The 16801-nt window shown below is 44.3% G+C and overlaps 1 protein-coding gene across 3 annotated transcripts in view; it reads left to right on the top strand.

Annotated features, from left to right (window-relative positions):
* Positions 1–10474, top strand: part of ATXN7L3 (ataxin 7 like 3) — a 60621-nt gene extending 50147 nt beyond the window's left edge. For 2 of the 3 annotated variants that reach the window (XM_082271708.1, XM_082271707.1), the window contains exons 11-13: positions 592–663; positions 1837–1970; positions 9635–10474. In XM_082271708.1, the coding sequence (XP_082127834.1) occupies positions 592–663; positions 1837–1970; positions 9635–9783 (355 nt within the window). In that variant the 3' untranslated portion in view covers positions 9784–10474. The remainder of the gene's footprint in view (positions 1–591; positions 664–1836; positions 1971–9634) is intronic. The other variant, XM_082271709.1, reaches the window with a different exon arrangement.
* The last annotated feature ends 6327 nt before the right edge of the window (positions 10475–16801 follow it).

The following is a 16801-nucleotide window of genomic DNA, read 5'->3' as shown; positions in this document are numbered from 1 at the left end:
ATTGTTATATGCATTTGGGATGTGGTTTTGTGAAATTCTATTTGGGCACTATAATATGACTAAAAGTGAAGGTCATTTTTTTTCCATTAAATAAAAATGCAGGTGTTTGCAGGAGCCTGGAAGGCATTGCATCTGTGATCGGTGGATCAGGGGTGCAATGTCCGGCTTCTGCAGACTCGCCGTTCAGCTTTCCCCCCCATACCGCTGATACAGGCTGACTGTTTACAAGCTGCAGGGCATGTGAATGAATTACGAGAGCGCTCATCAACGCCCTTATAGTCCATTCAGAACTACATGTAGTCAGCTGCAGTGGCTGACTGTAGTTGTAGTTGATCTAAAAGGTGAACTTCTCCTTTTAAATGCAGTAAAGTCAGGGCACAGACCTAACCCTGGTGTTTGGCAGAATGTGCAAATCTTTGTACTGGATGGAGAAACAAAAATACTTTACTTTCGGAAGGTAAAACTGCTCCCATGTTTAGGAAGTAAATAAGTAAGGGAATCAAACCGTACAGATTGCAGACTATACTGTTAATGCGCTGATGAAAACAAGTGCCCTATGCACTTGTGATCTTTTTACTGTCCTCTTTACAGGTCATTACGGTGTCCCCAGCATACGGATGACCAGCGTAGATCTGTCAGAGTTTACCTCCTAGGCTCCTCTGCGTAAGTCTTCACACATATTGGACAATGTGGTGTCGGCTAAAAGCCCTTCAGATTCAGAATACTTTAATAATCCCAAAGGGAAATTATTGCAACACAAGATTACAACAATGGACAGGACAAGACACAAAGACCTAACAAAATCACTAGCACCAAAACGAATTAGGACTACACTCTAATAAACCCTCCATAAAATTAAAATTCAACATAAGAATAAATGACACAGATTAACAAATAACAGAAAACCAAACTACCAAAGTGCAAATAATACACCACTTTTTCTCTAGCATTACCCCAAATAATAGTTAATCTAATACCAAAATACTGTAAAAATGACAAAAATCCTGATCGTAAACCATATTTAAACATATTACTTATAACATATTATTACATAGGTAAAAAATGATTTCCGTTGTAACAATCTGTCACTGATGGTACTCTGCAGACTGACCAGCGTATTGTGGAGTGGGTGGGAGGAGTTGTCAAAGATTCAATGTACCCTGGACAACACTCCAATCCAACAACATCACTGGCCTTACGAATCAGTTTGTTGGTGTCGGCCACCCTATGCCTGCTTCCCCCAGCAAGCCACTGCATACAGGAGAGCGCTGACCACCACAGATTCTTAAAACCTCTTCAGCATTGTCTGGCAAATGTTAAGACCTCAGTCTCCTCGAAGGAAAAAAAAAAAAAAAAAGAGGTGGCTCTTGCTCTTCTTATAGAGCACATTCTGTGTTCTCGCTCCAGTTCAGCTGATCTATGTGCACCCCCCCCCCCCCCCCCGGATACTTGTAACTCTCTACTACATTCACTCCTTGGATGGAGATGGGGGTTACTGGTGCCTTTCTCCTTCTAAAATCCTTAACCAGCTCCTTTTCGTCTTAGTCACATTTAGATACAGATGATTATTAGTCACTCTTCCCCATCTCTGATACATTCCCCCTGCCGCAGAGTCCTCAAAAAAAAAACAAAAAAAAAACAACTTTTAAAGATGGCAAAACTCTGTCTGGTAACTAAAATCAGTGGTATAGACTGCAAAAAGAAAGGGAGAGAGAACTGCCCCCCCCCCCCCGTGGAACCCCAATATTGCTGATCACCCTATCTGACAGTCTTGCAAACACACATACTGAGGTCTTCCTATGATTCCACTACTTACACAGCCCTCCTCTCTCATAGGTCTCTACCAGAACCTGATGGCAGTACAGACAATGACAGCTTCGATGTGGTGGAAGGACAGGGCCTAATGGGTCGACTTCCATGGGATGGATCCTCTGATATCTCCCCATCTGACTCGGCCTCATCCAAAGCCAGTAAGATCTGGGAGATGGGGCAGATTAAAGATTTATCATTTTAGTTTGCATTGTGTGTGTGTGCGCACTATATTACCAAAAGTATTGTGACGCCTGCCTTTACACACACATGAACTTTAATGCCATCTCTGTTTTAGTCCGTAGGGTTCAATATTGAGTTGGCCCACCCTTTGCAGCTATAACAGCTTCAACTCTTCTGGGACGGCTGTCCACAAGGTTTAGGAGTGTGTCTAGGGAAATATTTGACCATTCTTCCAGAAGCCCATTTGTGAGGTCAGGCACTTATGTTGGATGTGAAGGCCTGGCTCGCAGTCTCCACTCTAATTCATCCCAAAGGTGATGTATCTGGTTAAGGTCAGGAATCTGCAGGCCTGTCAAGTTCCTCCCCCCCAGACTTGCTCATCCATGTCTTTAATGGACCTTGCTTTGTGCACTGTTGCACAGTCATGTTGGAACAGGAAGGGGCCACCCCCAAACTGTTCCCACAAAGTTGGGAGCATGAAATTGTCAAAATTTCTTGGTATGCTGACAACTTAAGAATTCCTTCACTGGAACTGAGGGGCCAATCCCAATCCCTGAAAAACCCCACACCATAATTCCCCCCCCCCCCCCCTCCACCAAATTATATGGATCAGTACACAAGGCAAGGTCCATAACGACATGGATGAGCAAGTCTGGGGTGGAGGAACTTGACTGGCCTGCACAGATTCCTGACCTCAACCAGATGGAACACCTTTGGGATGAATAAGAACGGAGACTGCAAGCCAGGCCTTCACATCCAACATCAGTGCCTAACCTCACAAATGGGCTTCTGAAAGAAATTGTCAAATATTCCGATAGACACACTTCTAAACCTTGTGAACAGCCTTCCCAGAAGAGTTGAAGCTGTTATAGCTGCAAAGGGTGGGCCAACTCAGTATTGAACCCTACGGTCTAAGACTGGGATGGCAATAAAGTTCATGTGTATGTAAAGGCAGGCGTCACAATACTTTTGGCAAATTAAGTGTATATAAATTTGTGAGTGTGTGTGTGTGTGTTTGTATATAAACTGCTCCAAAAAAATTTAAGTAACACTTTAAGTTTATACTTGGAGTATAGCATCAAGTCAATTAAACTCCTGGGATATTGATTGTGTCAATTAAGTAGCAGATGGGGTTGTTAGATTTAGCTGCTTTGGTGTTAATGAAATTAACAGGAGCACTAGATGGGCAACAATGAGATGACCTCCAAAACAGAATGGTTTCTGGTGGATGCCACTGAATTTATTAATTTTTTTTCCCCTACTCCTCTTTTGGCTAGGGTCAATGTCACTATTGGTAGCATTAGGCGATACCTGAACCCTATAGAGGTTGCACAGGCAGTAGGGATCGACTGATTATCGGTGGGGCCGAAATTCACTCTTCACTTTGTTTTTTTTTTTGAGTATTGGTCACGGAATTTGCCGATATGACCGATATTGTGCGTAGAGCACACGTGACGCCATTGAGTATGTTGCGCACTGGGCCTACACGTTCTGGCTTTTTTGGCTGCCTCCCTCACCTAGGACAGTGTGCGCCACGGAGGACACACCAGCCAGCATCCACCTACCCAAAGTCCCTGTGCCTGCCAGCCAGCCACCCAGTTTTTTTCACCTTATTCAGTACTCTGCAAATTGCAATGGAGATGGATGCAGACAGAAAAAGTAAAAGTGTGGTCTGGGACTATTTCTCGTCTCAACCACCCCCAGGAGAAGCAGCAGTGCGTAACACATGCACAAACAATGTAAGCATGGGATCAGCAACTGCAAAAACCAAAAATACATCAAATCTTTGGGCCCATCTAAGAGTTCATCATGTTGAATTATATAATGCAGCACAGAAAAAACAAACTATATCACAAAGCAAAAATACCTCCACTATCCCACTATCCCAGACCACAATAAAAAAAAAAAAAATGTTTCAGGAAAAAAAAAAAAAAAACAGGTGGCTAAATTCGTATGGAAGATCCCAACTGCTGGACAGAGTATTCACAGTGATGGTCACTGATAATCAGCCATTTACAATGGCGTCTGACTCTGGATTTAAGCGGTCGATGTCCATAGCTGAGCCAAAGTAAAACACTGAAGCGTGAAAAATATTATCAAACCGAAATGCTGGGAAAGATTCACCAAAAGGTCGTTAGTAAAGGCTATGCTGCAATCAGAGAATGCTGACAACTCACTCTCATTCAAGACTGACTGCTGGTCAGGACAAACAGTCACTAATGAGTCTTGCATGCCACTTCATTGACAGCGGATTGACAAAAAGGCATTTGGTGTTGAATACAAAAGTGATGCAAGGATCCCTCACTGGGGAGTACATTAGAGAAAGGTTTCTAGGCATGCTTGAAGACTAGGGAATAAACAAAGACAGAGTGATGCTTGTGCTTCGAGACAGCGGAGTAAACATGGTTAAAGGAATGAGGCTTGCTGAAGTGTCAGACCTCAGTTGCACGGCACACACCCTGCATCTTATGGTAAATGATGGTCTGTCAAGCCAGGGAGCTTTGACTGATATAAGTGGCATGCTGAAGAGGTGCGCAGGCCATTTCCACTATTCAATCCCTGCCAAGCAGTGACTGAGGTGCATTCTGGAAGACCTTGGACTACCCAAAAACAACTTGATTCAGGCTGTTCCAACACTTCACATGCTGCAAAGAATGCTGGAGCAAATGCAAGCTCTTACCATCTATTCAGGTGAACATGGAGGATTTTCTTGTCCTACTGCTGATCAGTGGGACATTGTAGCCAAAGTCATTGAGACCCTCCTCCCCATAGAGGAAGTGACACTAGAGGTGAGTCATTACGACTCATCTGTGTCATCTGTCATCCCATGTGTGAGAGTGCTGAAGATGCCTCTTCAAGAGAATGAGGGACTCAACACACGTGGCATGAAAACATGTAGGCAGGCTATGAAGGACAGCCTCGTCAAACGTTTTGAGAAGCATGAAGAGCATGAAAATGTTGTGTTTGCATGTCTTTTGGATCCTCGATACAAGAATCATGTTTTCTCTTATATATTGGCCAAGGCAAAACAATGGCTGACAGAAGTTATTCAACCGGAGGTTGAAAATGTCAAGTCAGTAAGATCATGTTAGTTTTTGCAGCATCCTACTCCAGATTATAGACTAATGTCCAAAAAGACAACAGACAGAAGAGAATCTTCATCCTGGCCGAATTGTTTAATTGTGTTTTATTGGGTCCTCATGCGGAGGATCCCTAACAGGCAGTCCAACTCCTCCAGGATGGCACATCAATACGGGCCATTGTCAGAAGGTTTGCTGTGTCTCCCAGCACAATCTTAAGAGCATGGAAGAGATTTCAGGAGACAGGCAGTTACTCTAGGAGAGCTGGACAAGGCCAAAGAAGGTCCTTAACCCATCAACAGGATGAGCACTGCCAGAGCCCTACAAAATGACCTCCAGCAGGCCACTGGTGTGAATGTTTCTGACCAAACAATCAGAAACAGACTTTATGAGGGTGGCCTGGGGGTCCTGTGCTCACTGCCCGACACCGTGGAGCTTGATTGGCATTTGCCATTGAACACCAGAAATGGCAGGTCCGCCACTAGTGCCCTGTGCTTTTCACAGATGAGAGCAGGTTCACGTGACAGACATGAAAGGGTCGGGAGAAGCTGTGGAGAAATTTATGCTGCCTGTAACATCGTTCAGCATGACCAGCTTGATGGTGGGTCAGTGATGGTCTGGGGAGGCATATCCATGGAGGGACAAACAGAACTCTACAGGCTAGACAATGGCACCCTGACTGCCATTAGGTATTGGGATGCAATCCTTGGACCCATTGTCGGACCCTACGCTGGTGCAGTGGATCCTGGGCTCCTCCTGGTGCACAACAGTGACTCGCCTCATGTGGCGAGAGTATGCAGCCAGTTCCTGGAGGGTGAAGAAATTGATACCATTGAATGGCCCTCAGGCTCGGTTGACCTCAATCCAATAGAACACCACTGGGACATTGTTTCGGTCCATCCGCCGCTGCAAAGTTGCACCTCAGTCTGTTCAAGAGCTTGGTGATGCCCTGGTACAGATCTGGGGGAAAATACCCCAGGACTCCATCCGTTGTCTCATTAGGAGCATGCCCGGATGTTGTCCGGCATGCATACAAGGACGTGGGGCCCATACTGAGTGCCATTTTGAGTTGCTGCAATTAAATTTTAACAAAATAGACTAGCCTGCTGTATTTTTTTTTCAGTTTGATTTTTGGTGTGTCTTTGAATTCAGCCCTCTGTAGGTTGATTATTTTAATTTCCATCAAAGGATGTGGCATCCTTTCGTTCCGAACACATTACCCAGTCCATATCAGTACAGATATCCAGCATGATATTTTTCCCCATTGAGATTTGATGTGTTTTCAAAGTGTTCCCTTAATTTTTTTTTTTTTTTTTTTTTTTTTGAGCAGTGTATATATGTATATACATTGTGTGTGTGTGTGTGTGTGTGTGTGTGTGTGTGTGTGTGTGTGTGTGTGTGTGTGTAATATAAAAAAAAAAAAAAAAAAAAAAAAAAAATTCTCACAAAAGTGAGCCCCCCCATTTTTTGTAAATATTTTATTCTATCTTTTCATGTGACAACACTGAAGAAATGACACTTTGCTACAATGTAAAGTAGTGAGTGTACAGCTTGTATAACAGTGTAAATTTGCTGTCCCCTAAAAATAACTCAACACACAGCCTACAATGTCTAAACCACTGGCAACAAAAGTGAGTACACCCCTAAGTAAACATGTCCAAATTGGGCCCAATTAGCCATTTTCCCTCTCCGGTGTCATGTGACTCGTTAGTGCTACAAGGTCTCAGGTGTGAATGGGGAGCAGTTGTGTTTAAATTTGGTGTTATCGCTCTCACTCTCTCATACTCTTTACTGGAAGTTCAACATGGCACCTTATGGCAAAGAACTCTGAGGATCTGAAAAAAAGGATTGTTGCTCTACATAAAGATGGCCTAGGCTATAGTAAGATTGCCAAGACCCTGAAACTGAGCTGCAGCACAGTGGCAAAGACCATGCTGCGGTTTAGCAGGACAGGTTCCACTCAGAACCGGCCTCGCCATGGTCGACCAAAGACGTCAAGTGCACATGCTCAGCATCATATCCAGAGGTTTTCTTTGGGAAATAGATGTAGGAGTGCTGCCAGCATTGCTGCAGAGGTTAAGGGGTGGGGGGTCAGCCTGTCAGTGCTCAGAGCATACGCCGCACACTGCATCAAATTGGTCTGCATGGCTGTCGTCCCAGGAAGCCTCTTCTAAAGATGATGCACAAAAAAGCCTGCACCCGCAGACAGTTTGCTGAAGACAAGCAGACTAAGGACCTGAATTACTGGTATGTCCTGTGGTATGATGAGACCAAGATTAACTTATTTGGTTCAGATGGTGTCAAGCGTGTGTGGCAGCAACCAGGTGAGGAGTACAAAGACAAGTGTGTCTTGCCTACAGTCAAGCATGGTGGTGGGAGTGTCATGGTCTGGGGCTGCATGAGTGCTGCCAGCACTGGGGAGCTACAGTTCATCGAGGGAACCATGAATGCCAACATGTACTGTGACATACTGAAGCAGAGTATGATCCCCTCCCTTCAGAGACTGGGCCACAGGGCAGTATTCCAACATAATGACCCCAAACACATGTCCAAGACGACCACTGCCTTGCTAAAAAAGCTGAGGGTAAAGGTGATGGACTGGCCAAGCATGTCTCAAGACCTAAACCCTATTGAGCATCTGTGGGGCATCCTCAAATGGAAGGTGGAGGAGCGCAAGGTCTCTAATAGTGATCGACCAATATTGTTTTTTCGTTGCCGATACCGATATTTTGCTGATCGCATATCGGTATTGGCCGATATTTTCACACACGTAAAAATTACGCAAAAAAACACAAAATTCTACACAAATCTCTTAATAAACATGTTAATCTTTATTTATTAACATTTTTAACATTAAGTGCTCGTTCTTCACACCTTAACTGCATAAAAACTGATATGAAACTTCAATTGCAGGGACATTTGCTTTGCATTTCACATCATCTGATTGTGCATTAATGCATAATAAAGTGCTGCAGTAGTGGATTCACACACTGCAATATGTTACTGCAGTGCAGTCAGTGAAAAACAGCTAGAAAAAAAGCTAGGCAACAGCTACACAAAATACACATACACAGTGGATTGGATAGACTGGAGTCAGTGGAAGAGGACTACCTCTGCAGTAAGTCACTGAATGCAACTACTGCAGTGCAGTCAGTGCAAAACTAAAAACTAAAAAAAAAGAGCAAGGCAACAGCTACACATGTCACAGTGGATTGGACTGGAACACTGTGGTGGGGGGGCTGGCTTGGGGTCATCCTGTTGTGTGGGTGGCTGGCTTGGTGTCACTCACCCAGGCCTGTTGTGGCGGGCTTGGTGTCATCTAGGTGGCTGGTTGCTTGCTTGCTCGCTGGGCTGGCACCCTGTTGTGGTGGGTGGCTGAGGCCAGGGCCTGTGGGTGGGTGGATGGCTGGCAGCGTGACCGGACTGCAGCTTGCTAAAACACGAGGCAGGAGGTGGTCTTAAGTGCAGCGCGCAATGAAATGGCGTCACGTATGGGCCGCGCAGGCGTGGGAGGCAGGGTTAGAAGGCATAACGTGGGCGCTCAACATACGGAATGACGTCCCCAAAATATCGGCAATATCGGTAAATCAAAAGGCCAATTCTGATATATCAGGGAAAGTGCATATCGGCCCTGCCGATTAATCGTTTGATCTCTAGTCTCTAACATCCACCAGCTCCGTGATGTCGTCATGGAGGAATGGAAGGAGACTCCAGTGGCAACCTGTGAAGCTCTGGTGAACTCCATTCCCAAGAGGGTTAAGGCAGTGCTGGAAAATAATGGTGGCCACACAACATATTGACACTTTGGGCCCAATATTGGACATTTTCACTTGGGGGGGGGGGGGGTGTTCTCACCTTTTTTGCCAGCAGTTTAGACATTAATGGCTGTGTGTTGAGTTATTTTGAGGGGACAGCAAATTTACACTGTTATACAAGCTGTACACTCACTACTTTACATTGTCATTTCTTCAGTGTTGTCACATGAAAAGATATATTAAAATATTCACAAAAAATGTGAGGGGTGTTCTCACTTTTGTGAGATCAGGTGTGGTTTTTTTTTTTTTTTTTCTCTCTCCGATTTGAAGCTTGAATGAGGAAGGAGGATATGCCACTGTCAAAAATTTCACCTTGAGTTATCAAACTTGTAAACTGAGAATAAATACAAACCCACTATACATACTAGATTTACATTAAAATTAAAACGATGTTCCATTGAAGCCCCTTGGATCCTACACTCAGGCTGTACATGAGGCCTTGACTTCTGCCCTATTTAAGATTAGGCCATGCCCATTGCCTGGCCCTTTCTAGCGCAAAGTGTAGTTTGGCAGCTTTTCCACTTTATGGTCTTGAAGTAAAACGGAAACACAAGAAGGGCAGACCCATTACAATTTCCAGTCGTTATTGTTTTATTGTATGAGAGACACTGATGGATCTGAGCGGTTGCTAGGGGCTTTATCATTTTTATAATTCCTCTTCTGTGGGTTAAATGTGGTGTGTTTGTGTTTGCCAGCAATGAATGATAACTTGTTCCATGTCTTGTCTCCCTGTCTGCTGCTTCTCAGGCACGAATAACTCAGACACTCGGAAACCCAAGAAGAAAAAGCCAAGTCATATCAGCATGAGCAGCGCAGGGGGTGGAGGTGCCAGTAAAAAGAAGAAACCCAAAGGCCCCGCCCCACACACACCCGGAATGTACAGTGAACTCAACTGAGACAAAAGGGCGTTGCAATGCTATGGACCAGATGCCGGTGGGCCTGTTTGTACACAGGCGGGTGCCCATCAGCTGCAAAATGGTTGAAAAACAGGCTTACCCCCCCTCTCTTTCTCAAATGATAAACCTTCTACTGTGAAAAAAAAAAGCAGCGTCTGTATGACAGGAAGACGTAATGCCTTACATAAGGCAGAGTACCAATTTCCATCAAGCTTTTTCTGACATCTTGTGCTGCCATGTTGTGTATGCCATGTCTCTGCTGCCAGTAACGTCATGCCCAATTGTGGAAACGTGGCTGTGGCAAAGAGTTGGGGGGGAGGGAATACGGAGGTGGGCCGTGGAAAACGGGAGGTCAAAATGGAGTTTCCTCCCCTCGCCGAAGTGTTAGACCTCTGCTGCTGTGTCGTATAGCGACATCAGGTCTTTCAGTGGATAACTGGACTTTTTTTTTTTTTTAAATGAGACAGGGCTCTGCCCTCCCCGTGCTGTAACTCTCATCTCTGGAACTTTCTGGAATGCGAGGCCGTAAACTTGAAGACTTTCAAAAAAAAAAACACGTGACCTCATCGCTTCAGGCACGAAGTGTTCTAGGTGTTGGTGTGCGGGCCCTGGCGCCAGTCGAGGAGCAGTGGCATCGAAGTGTATCTGCCTCTGGCAGGTGGAGGGTTTAAAGGATATCTTGCACGTATTATTAAAAAAAAAAAAAAATCACACTAAGTATTTCATTGCAAGCCCAAGTGCTTCATTGTAAATGTGTATAATGGGTGCATCCATCACATTGTAATTTTTAACAAAGAGAATCATGTAAAAGCAAAAGGACTTTGGCCACAGACGGGTAAAGGAAAGGTCATATTGCTGTAGGCATAATCTGACAGTGTTCACACAGGTGATTTGTTTTTGTTGTGATAAAGACAAATGAAATTGTATGCATTGTGATTACTGTGGCTGAAGGGGATGGGGGGGGGGGGGGGTGCGAGGTGACGCGCTTTGTCGCTAAAGTTGACCTGTCACATTCTCAGGTAAAGTAGAAATGATCCCCTAGTAGCTATTCTTATGTGTCACACTCTACCCTTTTTGGCTTTCTTTCCTGTTTTCACAATAGGCACAGCCCCTGGAAAATAAGAAAGTGATCTAAACCAAAGAACAAAAATGTAATATATTGCTGCTTACCAGATGATGTGGCTGAATTCAATTTTCTTCCTTTTATTTTAACCTGGTGATCCTGCCGGCAACACACTTCCTGTCCTAGGGTGACAATGGTCACTGCATCTATAAGGGAGCATTATTGTCACCATAGGACAGGACTACAGAACAGCTTTCCTCTTTCATAACATGGAAAGGGGTATGTTCTGTAGTTCAGATAGAACTGAGTACAATGCTAACTGAGAAGAAGTGCAGTACAGGAGGTTATCGGCTCACAAGATTCCTAGCATGGTCAGCAGGTACTTTTTTCTTAAAGTGGTTGTAAACCTCAGACATGAAATGTAAACAAAGCATATCCCTCTATATTGTGTGCTTGTCTCAATCCAGAGCACTAAGTGTCATTTCTGTCTGCTGCTTCGTTCCTCTGCTGTCTGCATGAATCACTTCTGACAAGTATTCCTGAAACCAAAAGAAAAAATGGTGACGGGAGGGAAATCCAGCAGATTGACAGCCTCATCTCTGTTCCTTTTGTGGGGGAGGGTGTGTTCCTTCCCTCCAATCAGCTGTCAGAGCTCTCCAGAGTGTAACTTCAGCTCCCCCCCCCCCCCTTTAATTAATTTTTTTTTAAATTTTTCTGATAGCCCAGACAAGTGTTCTAAATTCTGGACTTTGAACGGCTGTAGAGAAGTGAAGATTGCAAGTAAAACTTATGTAGGAGGATTTATTTCACCTCTTAATATCACCTAAAGCCGGTCACGTTGTTGGGTATACGGAAGGGTTTACAACCACTTTAATGCTTTCTGGTACATTCAATAGACTAAAAAGGAGCTAATAAGAAAAAGTTATTTGTTGGGGTTGAAAGTGGAGTTCCAGCCAGTAAAAAAATAAATGTAAAAGCCAGCAGCTACAAATACTGTTGCTGCTGAGTGTTAATATAAGGAAACTTACCTGTCCAGGTATCCCACGATGTTGGCACCCCTAGCCAACTTGTAAATCGGCTTTGGGTGCAGGCGCTGGCATCTTCACTAAGGGAAACAGAAAGTGAAGCCTTGCGGCTTCACAGCCTGCTTCCTACTGTGCATGGGTGAGACGCGTTGAGCTTTCTGAATGGTTCCGCTGTCTTCTAGGCCCTGTATCTCCCAGAAGGCAGCTGGGGGGGAGGATTAGGGTCCAGAATATTTGTAGATCACTGAGTTCATTGTGCAGCGATCATACCCGGAAGTTGGAGCGGGAAAGGTGCCAAATATGGCAGAGGAGGGGGGAGCATGCAAGCAAGCGGAGGGTGGAGCTCTGCTTTAACTTCTGAGCATGACCCTCCCTTCCTCCCCTTTATGCAGTGCTCTGTGCCAGAACAATCAGTTGCAGGCCTAAACACTGCCACCTAGTGGAAGGGTGACAGGCTAACAGGAGAAAGATAATGCATGGGGGCTATTGTCTACAGCGTTCCTATACCTATGTAGCACATGTGCTTACAGCCGATGTGGTGGTTTCTGTCAGAAGATCCTGACGTGGCAAACATTGGGCAATCGCATTGTTGTGATTATACAGAGGGTCTATTGTACTCTTTTTCTAGTAGGCGGCAACCTCCTCAGGAGCTAAAGCAGTTTTCTTAAGTCCATCTTGGTGAGATCGGGCACTTTCATTGCTGGCTACAGGGTCAGAGGGTTTTGTTGCCTAACAGTATATACAGACTACTTTCATTCCTATGTGGTTTTTGATGCGTATATGGCTACCTTGTAATATTTATTTTTTTAATGTCCTGATGTATAGAAGCTGCATTTGTATGTCTTTCAACAGCTACTTTTAGCCTTGATCAGCACAACATGTTTTTTTTACGCTGGAGGTAAACCTGTATGCAAATACACTTCAAAAATCCATGCATTTGTGTCTTCTAAAATGGCTGCATGTGTGCGTTCTCTAAGCAAATGGCCTTAAAGGGATTCTAAATTTATCAACTTGTAAAACAACCCATTTAATTTAAAATATAACTTAAAGGCAAAACATTTGTGTATAGATATAAAAAAAACGTTACAAATCACTTCTAAAAAATGGGAAGAAAAAAAGGATCACATATCCTCTGTTCTCAGCTGCAGAAGAGCTGGGGGGATGAGAAGCAGCAGCACACTGAGCTTCCCAGTGAATGGCTGTGCAGCAGAGGTGTGAAACGACAAGTGATCATTGGAGGAGAGAACTGCATTCCCAGCACAGCTAGGGAACTGACCACACTGTGCTCTACTGCTTGGTGTGGTCAGTTTTTAATAGGAAAGCCGAGGGACTGGCAGAAACACCAGGGATTTCACATAAAGGAAGCAATACAAAGAGAACAGGATCAATTCTCATACAAGTACATGGTACAGCTGCCACATATATCAGGAAAATGAAATGTTGGAGTAAAAAAATACTTTAAAGAAGACTTGTGCCAAGGGAAATGTATTTGGCGGCTATTTCTAACCTCCCCAGAACATGTTCATTACCTGCTTGTCTTGAGCACTGAGTGAGTCCCTAACCAAGCAGAAATCTGCAGGGTAGCTTACATGTAGTTGATTTACTAAAACTGGGGAGTGCAAAATCTGGTGCAGCTCTACTTGGAAACCAATCTGCTTCCAGTTTCTTTTGTCAAATCTTAATCGAACAAAGCTGAAGTTAGAAGCTGATTGACTACAATGCACTGCTGCACCTGATTTTGCATTCTCCAGTTTTGGTAAATCAACCCCATGTAGGCCATGCAAAAAGATTCTTATGTAGAGTCCCCTTTAGTATTTGCTGCAATCCCAGATACCACCACTTGGTGGCATGGTAGGTGAACTAGGTTATTGTAGCCTCCAGTCCTGCTAAAGTTTTATGGCTGCTTTTAAAGAGGTTGTAAACCTCAGGAGAAAAAAAAAAAAAGACCTGAAAGACAAAGGCATAATGAGCTAGTATGCATAGCATACTAGCCCATTATGAAATACTTACCTTAGAATGAAGCCACCGCAGTGCCGCCTTCTCACTGGTAACACGGCAGACATGTACGGCCGTCCTTCCTGGTTTGTGTCCTCTGGCCAACTGATTGGCTGGAGGCGCGATAACCTCACTGCGGGAGCCGCCGTTCACGGCACAGGGCTCTGAAGGAGTTTTGTGTTTTCAGCTCCCTGGGCGTACACCCTTCACTTAAACAACATGTGAGGATTGGCAGAAGAAGTGGGTAATCCTTCAAATTACTCAGATTTTCTAGTTTTGAGGATCGCAGGTTTAGATGTGACTGAATGGAGTTCAAGCTTAAAATGATTGAAGCGGCTACAGTTGCTTATTAGATTTACCATAATAAAGGGATAAAAATTGATCATTTCATACCACTGGTTGTATAGATCAAAATTGTGCAGCCTCTGTGTATTTAGTCAATGGATTCAACAAAACTTGCTCTTTTTGCCCCCAAAAACCCACTCCCAGCCTCTACTAAATCACAGCTGCTCACTCCTCTTGATCCACAGATTAGCGGATTGTCTTTAGTAAGCGAGGAGGACTGTTCTTTCCCTGTTGGAATAAACATGACCACACTTTGATGAGGGTTGCCTTTCTCTGGATCAATTGGGGTTTTGTGATTTTTTTTTTTTTTTTTTTTTACCTTCTCCATCCCTCCCAAGTGATTTAAATGAAGTGCCGCCTATACAAATCAGTGTGCTAGGATTCGTCCTAGAGCTGCATTGTTAATAATTTTGTTTTAACGTTGTATTACCTTTTACCTAGAGAAACATCTTAGAGCTACGGGAGAGTGTGAGGTTCTGACCTCCCCAAGCCTTCAGAGGACCACCCTAAGGAGCCGGGTCTTTGTAAGAGTAAAGCTTCTTATTTGTCATTCATTTTGATGCCTATTGTAAGTTTCCCATAGGTTTTTGTCTAAAAAGGCTCTTAAGAGATTCCTCTTTCATTACAAACAGTTAATCTATCTCCGGGTTCAAAGTTGGGTCCAAAGTGTCCATGACCCTGCATGACTCTGTTCTATGTTAATCTTCTCTCCAGCCTCCTATCTAGGAAAGCTGCCATCTCCCCTCCTCTCTAGACTCCCGTTACTATATCCATGCCAGTGCTATTTGACTCGCTGTCATGTTGATAGCCTGATATCAGCACTTAGAATCACTGGTTTAGAGCAGGCATAGAGACTTGAGTTGTCCCTTCCCTGCATTTATACCTGTGCCTGCTCTTTCAGAAGGGGTACCAAAAGCAGAGGACCCTTGTGGCAGATGGCTTTAGTTTTTCAGAATGGTGTGTGTTGTGTTTTTTTTTATGATTGGTGAACGAAAGGTTGGGGTTGATTTAGTGAAACTGGAGCATCCGAAATCTGGTGCAGCTGTGCATGGTAGCCAATCGGCTTGTAACTTGCTTGTTCGAATAAAGCTTTGACGAAACAACTAGAAGCTGATTGGTTTCTATACTGAGCTGCACCAGATTTTGTACACTCCAGTTTTTGTAAATCATCCCCATTGTTTGTTTCACCAAACCATAAAAAAAAACCTAGGCTACCATTCTGAAAAACTCAAGATATCTGCCACAGGGGTCCTCTACTTTTAGTACCCCTTATGAATGAGCAGGCACTCGAGTTTTAGTGCCGGTTCACACATATGGGATGTCAGACATCGCATGTGATTCGCAGCGCACTCTTCTGCAAATACATGCGATGTCTGTGCGTTGCGAATTCAGCCATACAGATTGGTCCAAATGCGATGCAAATTCGACTATACAAAGTCGCAAAGGACCCTTTTTTTTTGGTCCACACCAGAATCTGATCACATGACTGTTCACACCTATGCGAGCCGATTCATGTCTGAACTGATCTGGGGGTGTTCGATTCGCATATGGCAGTGTGAACTACTTGCGAGTCGAGTGCAATGTGAGAACCCTTAGTAGATTTGCAGGGTTTCTGCATCGCATATGTGTGAACCGGTGTTCTGTCGAATAATGCCTCCCGTCAAAGAATGCATCAGACGAACTGCGCATGCGCAGTACATGATTTCTCACTCCAGCTTATTCCCTCGATCAGCTTGAGTGATAATTACACTGGCATGCGCAGTTTGTCGGATGCATTATCCGACGAGAGACAGAGTGCAGCGGGACGAGAATCTAAATGTCCGATTCTGCCTCGCTCTCTGTGGTATCTGCGCATGCATTTGACGGAAAAGGATTCCTATTGGGGGGATTATTCTTATTTGAGATTCTTATTGGGAAAAGGCGGGAATATTGTAGTGATTACAGAACACGTATCTCTGACTGGGGCTCATAAGGGGCACTCTGACGGGGACACAGGCTCGATGATGAGGGACCACTGATGTTGCACTGATGAGGCACGCATGGGCATGAACGAAGCATGGATGAGGCAGGAGTGGTGCCGATCGGTGTGTACAGCGTGTGAGGAGAGAGCTGAACCGGACATGCAGCAATTTGTTGACAAATTATCGCTCCGTCATTAGATGAAGCGATCACTTAGCAAAGGGCCCCTGTCGTTGGCCCTTTACCACAATCTGCAGGAAACGCGATTCTGGGAGGACATCCCTGTACGCCCTCCCACTATAAGCTGACCGCGCTGTAGCCTTCATTTGGCTATGCCCCGGTCGGCAAGTAGGTAATCTCCAGTCTTAGCTCTCCGATAGTACCCATTAAGTGGGGCTTTGCATTACCTATGTTCTGCAGTATTTGGCCAAAGTCTATCACCGTGCCAGTTCTCTGAGAAAATTAGGCATTCTAAATACGTAAATAATGCAGCGCCAGAGGTGAAATTAAAAGTGAATAAATTAATTGACTGATAAAAATCAATCACAATTACCACAACCAACCAATAATGTGAATTAGTCTATTATGAAAAACACTTATAAAAATATTAGATTCTCCTGCACATTAATCA

This window comes from Pelophylax lessonae (assembly GCF_965119305.1).
Source record: "Pelophylax lessonae genome assembly, chromosome: 11".
In the NCBI taxonomy this organism is placed as follows: Eukaryota; Metazoa; Chordata; class Amphibia; order Anura; family Ranidae; genus Pelophylax; species Pelophylax lessonae.
This window is presented reverse-complemented; position numbering and strand designations above follow the sequence as displayed.